The sequence below is a fragment of the Aquarana catesbeiana genome, linkage group LG03 (assembly GCF_042186555.1).
Source record: "Aquarana catesbeiana isolate 2022-GZ linkage group LG03, ASM4218655v1, whole genome shotgun sequence".
Taxonomy (NCBI): Eukaryota; Metazoa; Chordata; class Amphibia; order Anura; family Ranidae; genus Aquarana; species Aquarana catesbeiana.
In genome coordinates this window covers 364655221-364662287 of record NC_133326.1, presented here as the reverse complement: position 1 = coordinate 364662287, position 7067 = coordinate 364655221, and the positions used below count along the sequence as shown (strand labels likewise).

The 7067-nt window shown below is 37.5% G+C and overlaps 1 protein-coding gene across 1 annotated transcript; it reads left to right on the top strand.

Moving 5' to 3' along the window:
• The first annotated feature begins 1658 nt into the window (after positions 1-1658).
• POU4F3 (POU class 4 homeobox 3) lies at positions 1659-6360 on the top strand. Its single transcript, XM_073620624.1, has 2 exons — positions 1659-2031; positions 2348-6360. The coding sequence occupies exons 1-2, from the start codon at positions 1912-1914 to the stop codon at positions 3239-3241; spliced, it is 1014 nt and encodes a 337-aa protein (XP_073476725.1). The 5' UTR covers positions 1659-1911; the 3' UTR covers positions 3242-6360.
• The last annotated feature ends 707 nt before the right edge of the window (positions 6361-7067 follow it).

Genomic DNA, 7067 nt, shown 5'->3' with positions numbered 1-7067 from the left:
TGGTCAGGAAGTGAGGTAAACCTTCCGGAGCTGAAGTAGTTAAACTATAGGAAAAAGTTCTGAAAAAAGGAAAATGAATGCAGCCACTACATCTAAGGACTGATAGTCTGCATTATCACCAATGTTTATTCTTGGATTTAATTATGATTTTAAATGTATCATAACTTCTTTAACAAAGTTACTAAAACAATCAAATTAAAGTGGAGACATCTTAGAAGGTTTGTGAAATATGAGCACTGAACCCATAGGGGTAGGTTTACTAAAACTGGTTCCCTCAGAATCTGGTGCAGCTGTGTATGGTGGCCAATCAGCTTCTAACTTCAGCTTGTTCCGTTAAAGATGAAGTAAACCCTGGTGAGTTTTACTTCCTCTTTATTTCCCTGCAAAGGTAAAGCATAATGGGCTACTATGTATCGCATAGTAGCCCATTATGTGTCACTTACCTGACACCGAAGCCTGTGATGTTTCCATTGTCCCCACTAGCAGGGAGCGTCCATCTTCACCCCTCTTCCTTCCGGGGCCGCAAACTCCAGCTGTGACGTCACTCCCGCGCATGCGCGCGGGAGCCGCCAGTCACGGCATGACCCCTATTAGAAACAGCATGATGTGCCCTTTCTAAAGGGTGCATGCGCCGATGACATCAGCGCATGCACCGTAGTCATCGGCGCTCATCTTTTTAGTAAATATCTCCTAAACTGTGAAGGTTTAGGAGATATGGTATTTCCAGCACCTACAGGTAAGCCTTAATATAGGCTTACCTGTAGGTAAAAGTGGTTGTACAGGGTTTACAACCACTTTAGGCTTTGGCAATAAAACCTAGAAGCTGATTGGTGTCTATGTAGAGCTGGAGCAGACTGTGCACTCTCCAGTTTTAAACCCCGTACACACAATCAGAAAATCATACGGAACATAACGCTTTCAAATCGATCGTACGATAATCGGATTGTTCGTACAGAGCTTTCAAGCTTTCAAGAGCCGATCAGGACAGTTCATCTGATATTATTCTATCGGACATGCACGAAAAAAAATTTTCGTACGATGCCAGATCGTACGATTTTCGTTTAATCGCTACAGCTATCTTTTGAAAATGCAATACAAATGCATTACAACACATGACATCACTTCCGAATTTTATTTCTGTCCTGCGGGAATTTTCGTGACTTTAGTAAACTCATCAGATTCGATCTGAGATTAGCATGCAATAAAAAACAGACGATCATTCGTCCGATAAGCTCATCGTGTGTATGGGGCATTAGTAAATAACCCCCCATAACTTTCTGTGCATTTTCCTTGATTAATAAAAGTAAAGTGGAGACATGTCAGAAGGTTTGTAAATTAGGAGAGATGATATCCAACTTTCTATGCATTTTCCAGAATAGTCAGTGGGAGACCCTGCTAAGGAAAGGTGCATACTTGTTCTTGAATTCTCTATTCTGCCCACCTATGACCAAGAAATGTAAACTTTGTATTTTTTTTTATTTTTTATGTTTTAAAATAATCCCTCTTCTAGAATCAGAAAGCTTCTTGTACATAAGATTAGAGCTGCTGAACACAGTGGACTAGGAATGGCAGCGCTGATCCTGTGTGACACCATGTCAGAGCTCTCATCCCCTCTCCCCTGGACCAGCACACGTGACGGGGCTCCTCTCCTCTCCTTCCCCGGGCCACTTACTGGCGCTGTGTGGCTTCCTAAGTTGCAGCACGCCTGCGCACTGTTCCTGGACCTATTCTTGGCATGCTTGGCTGTAAGATGAGTGAAGAAGCAGGTGGGGGAGAGGGAGAGAGAGAGAGGGAGAGAGAGAGAGCTAGAGAGGATCTCTGTCTTTGAAAATAGCTCACTTTAACAGGAACAAGCCACAGAGCCATCCCTGAATCTATTTCAAGGCTTGCCTACCTGCCAGGTGAGCCAGAATGATGGCCATGAACAGTAAGCAGCCGTTCAGCATGCACCCCATCCTACAGGAACCCAAGTACTCCAACCTGCACTCCAGCTCAGAGGCTATGCGCAGGGTCTGCCTTCAAGCCCCTCAGGTATGGACATCAAGCATAATTACTGCTTTAAGGCACATTTTTTGACAGGCACTTGCTTAATGTTTTTTTCATGTCATCAGAACAATTGCCTATGAACCTTTCTCTCTCTCTCTCTCTCTTTCCTGTTTCTTTCTCCCTCAGTACCTCTCCCCCTCTCTTGTCTCAGATCCACATGTCTATCCAAGCAAAGCTTCTGCCTTCATATTAATTTTTATGACCTGAGCTTTGAGGAGGAATCTGTGTGCTTGAAAATGTTTTTTAATCCTGAGTTGACAGTATTCCCCACTGACACCAATATGCGCATTCTTGCTTGCAGCTCCAGGGCAATATATTTGGAGGCTTTGATGAGAGTCTACTGGCCCGTGCTGAAGCTCTGGCGGCTGTGGATATTGTCTCACACGGCAAGAACCATCCCTTCAAACCAGACGTGACCTACCATACCATGAGCAGTGTCCCATGTACATCTACCTCTTCTACAGTGCCCATCTCCCATCCTTCCGCCTTGACCACTCACCCTCACCACTCAGTGCACCAATGCTTGGAAGGGGACCTCCTAGACCACATAGCTCCAACCTTGACTGTCAGTGGTATGGGGACAACTGACCACTCGGTGATGTCCTCCCAGATCCATTCACACCACCTGGGAGCCATGGGGCACCTTCACCAGGCTATGGGCATGGGCCATCCCCACTCTATGTCTTCTCACAATGGCATGTCCTGCCTCAACGACGTAGAGTCGGATCCTAGGGAGTTGGAGGCTTTTGCCGAGAGGTTCAAGCAAAGGAGGATAAAACTTGGGGTCACCCAAGCAGATGTTGGGTCAGCCTTGGCCAACCTCAAGATTCCAGGAGTGGGTTCCCTAAGCCAGAGCACCATCTGCAGGTTTGAGTCTTTGACCTTGTCCCACAACAACATGATAGCCCTCAAACCTGTCCTTCAGGCTTGGTTGGAGGAAGCGGAGGCCGCTTATAGGGAGAAGAACGCCAAGCCGGAGCTCTTCAACAGTAGTGAGCGGAAGCGTAAACGCACGTCCATCGCCGCCCCCGAGAAGCGTTCGCTGGAAGCATACTTCTCCATCCAGCCCAGACCTTCCTCGGAGAAAATAGCGGCAATTGCCGAGAAACTGGACCTTAAAAAGAACGTGGTGCGGGTCTGGTTTTGTAATCAGAGACAAAAACAGAAAAGGATGAAATATTCTGCCGTTCATTAATCTGGCAGACCCTTGACTTTTTACTAGAGATATAATTCACAAAAAAAGAGCAGGGATCTTTATTGAGAACTATTGAGGACTTGCAGTCAATCAACACAAGAAGCCATCAACTTTCTCCTTCCTTCCTTCCTCCACCTTGACATGTGTGGTCACATCAGGTAGAAGAGGACTTTCAGAGGACCATGGTACCTGAAGGAACTGGTTTTCCTTACTAGGTGCAGCTGACTCTTCCCCCTACTAGTGCAGCGGTTCTGCTGGTAGAATTCCACTATCTTGTTTTACCAATACATTGCAATAACTCTTAACACAAGTCTTTCACTGTGGCTTATGCTTGTAACACCCTTTTCTTGTATATTGTCCTTACCAACATCGTTACAGTATTAGTACTGTTTTATAGGGATAAAAAAAAACTTTACTCTTTGATTTGATCCAGAATCCTTAAGCTGGCCATACATTATACAATTTTCTTGTTCAATTTTCTTTTAGATTTAAATACATTAGCCCTGGGACTTTAAATGGAGCACATACCATGCAAATAATTGTCTGATCAATACACATGATTGCAAGTTTATTAAGCCATATGTACACATCTCATCATAGTCAAATCCAGTAAAAAATAACAATATTGATAGGGGCACATAATATTCAAATAGTTGTATAATCAATACACATGATTGCAAATTTATTAAAGCCATATCATCTCATCATAGTCAAATCCAGTATTAAAATAATAGTATTGATAGGGGCTCATAATATACAAATAGTTGTTAAATCAATACACATGATTGAAAATTTATTAAAGCCATATCATCTCATCATAGTCAAATCCAGTAAAAAATAATAATATTGATAGGGGCACATAATATACAAATAGTTGTATAATCAATACACACGATTGCAAATGTATTAAAGCTCATCATAGTATAATCCAGTAAAAACATTGTAATAATGATGGGAGACACATAGCCTACAAATAGTTGTACAATCCATACACATGATTGCAAATGTATTAAGCCATATGTACACATCTAAACCTAGTAAAATCCAGTAAAAAAAGAGAATATTGATGGAGGCACATGATCAGACCACAGCTTTAAAGATTTACATTTACCATGTAGTGCCAGGACCTGCCTGATTACATACAAATTGAAAGTATTTAGGATTGACCTCATATTGCATGGGAAGGAAAATTGGACAAGAAAATTGTAGAATGTATGGCCAACCTTAAGCTGACATGCGCTATACAATTTGGTTGTGCAATCTCCTTTAGATCCACCATCTAGATTGATTTGATACAAATTACTTGGGTTAGGTTTCTCCTCATATTACATAGTTTTGGTAAATATAATGGCGACCCTTACAAGCTTACATTTAATTATCTGATCAATGTGTCATGCAATCACACGTATTTAATCGGAAACTGATCAAATAGCCATAACTTATTGATTTAGATCTGGTTTAGATCTGATTCGATCAACTGAGGGCTAAAAAAAATGATAGATTGCTTTACATCAATAGGCATTGCCGAGATGATTTGGCTTTACATTGTTTGTGTTTGTCTTGAATGCATGGTGAAAACAGAGATACAATTGATAATTATCAATCAAACTATCAATCAAAGTTTGCTTTCCCACTTGTGGCATGTTGATTAGTTGTGTTGTCGACTATATTATTCCTATCGAGAGAAATTGTTGGAAAAGGAAATGCATGTATGGGGATTGTACAATCAGATTGTACAGTGTATGGCCAGCTTTGGAGGCAACTGGTAAGTTCACTACAACACTTTTTTTTTTTTAACACAGTCCTTTTTTTTCCCCAGCAGCAAGAAAAGGTGATTAATAATAAATGAGAACCGCTAAGCAGTTTTCATCTGTTTCGTTTCTGCTTTTCTTCTCCCTCCATATGTACTAAAGGGAGCTTTCGATTACTCTAGTAGTACATAGGGTGGTCGGGACCTACACTAGGGGTTAGGCGATCACTGTGACTGTGCTTAGTGCTCCTGTAGCTAAAGTCACCGTCATTATGCAACAATTTGCCTTCTGCCTGTACTCCATGACACCGCTTTTCTTTCTTGTTTTAGCTGCCTCTGTATTATACACAAACTAAAATCAGGTCCTTTGTTTTTTTGTTTTTTTTTGTTTTTTGTAAATTCTTCATTTCTGTACGCCCAATCCCCGATTCCTCTATGCATTTAATATTTTATGTCATTGTCATTTGTGAAGTTCATGTGCTTGTGTGTGAATGCTTTTATTTTGTTCTTTGATTACAACCTAAAAGATGAAGGAAAAAAATATATTATGTTTTATTCCCACAAACCAACCTCTGCAATAAATACTTTATTTTTGAACTCTAATTTTTTTAATATATATATATATTTTGTGCAGTACACACTGTAGGTTCATATTTTGTAAATTGAAGAAATTGTGTGGCCAGGGTTTGTTTTGCAAAACAATTATCATTTAGTTATAAATAATGGGTTTGATTTACTAAATCTGGAGAGTGCAAAATATGGTGCAGCACTTCATAGGAACCAATCAGCTTCCAGGTTTTATTGTCAAAGTTTAATCGAACTAGCTGAAGTTGGAGGCTGATTGGCTACCATGCACAGCTGCATTGGATTTTGCACTCTCAAATTTTAGTAAATCAGCTCCATTGTGTGTGATAAAAATCAACATCAAAATGATCATGGTAACATATGGGGATTCAATGTTAGGATTCAAATTACTTTCTACTTCATTAATTATAGTAAAAGTAATAAATAAAAAAAGACAGAACTAACTGCAAGGGCTTAGTTTCAGCGATAACAACTATATGTAATATATACATAAATATATGCAATATACATTGGATACACATATGAATATGTTAGGTCAAACTGATCGTGTTGATACAAGGGGATTGTTAGACTACTGATTGCTTGGACTGCTTCATTGATTATATTAAATGCATGAAGAGCTGAAGGCAAAACTGATTGCAAGGACATAGTTGCAGCAATAACAACTATGCAATATATTTTAGATACACTTATGAATATGTAAGATCTTGGTAGCATTTGGGTGTTTAATGTTGGAATGTTGAAATACTTTGAATACTTCATAGACTAAAGCATAAGGAGCTGAAAAACTAACACTGTAATAACACACACACACACACACACACACACACACATATATATAATATATATATATATATATATATATATATATATATATATATATATATATATATATATATATATATATATATATATTTATTTATTTTAATCATATATATATATATATATATATATATATATATATATATATATATATATATATATATATATATATATATATATAATTATATATAAAAAAAGATTACATATATATATTTATATTTAAATTATATATATATTTATATATATAAAAAGATTTTATTTATATATATATATATATATATATATATATATATATATAGTGATAGCTAGATCTATCTATTTTTATTGTTTTTTTTAATATATAATATGTATAAAATAGTTTAAATATATATATATCTATATAGATATATCCATGTAGATATATATAAATTAAAAAATAATTATATATATATATATATATATATATATATATATATATATATATATATATATATATATATATATATATATATATACACACACACACACGCACATATGTTTTTTATATGTATGTCATTTTTCTATCTATCTATCTATCTATCTATCTATCTATCTATCTATCTATCTATCTATCTATCATGTATAGATATATTTATATACCTGTCATTTTTGTCATTGATGTATGTGTCCCTCTTTTTGACCCGGTGACCT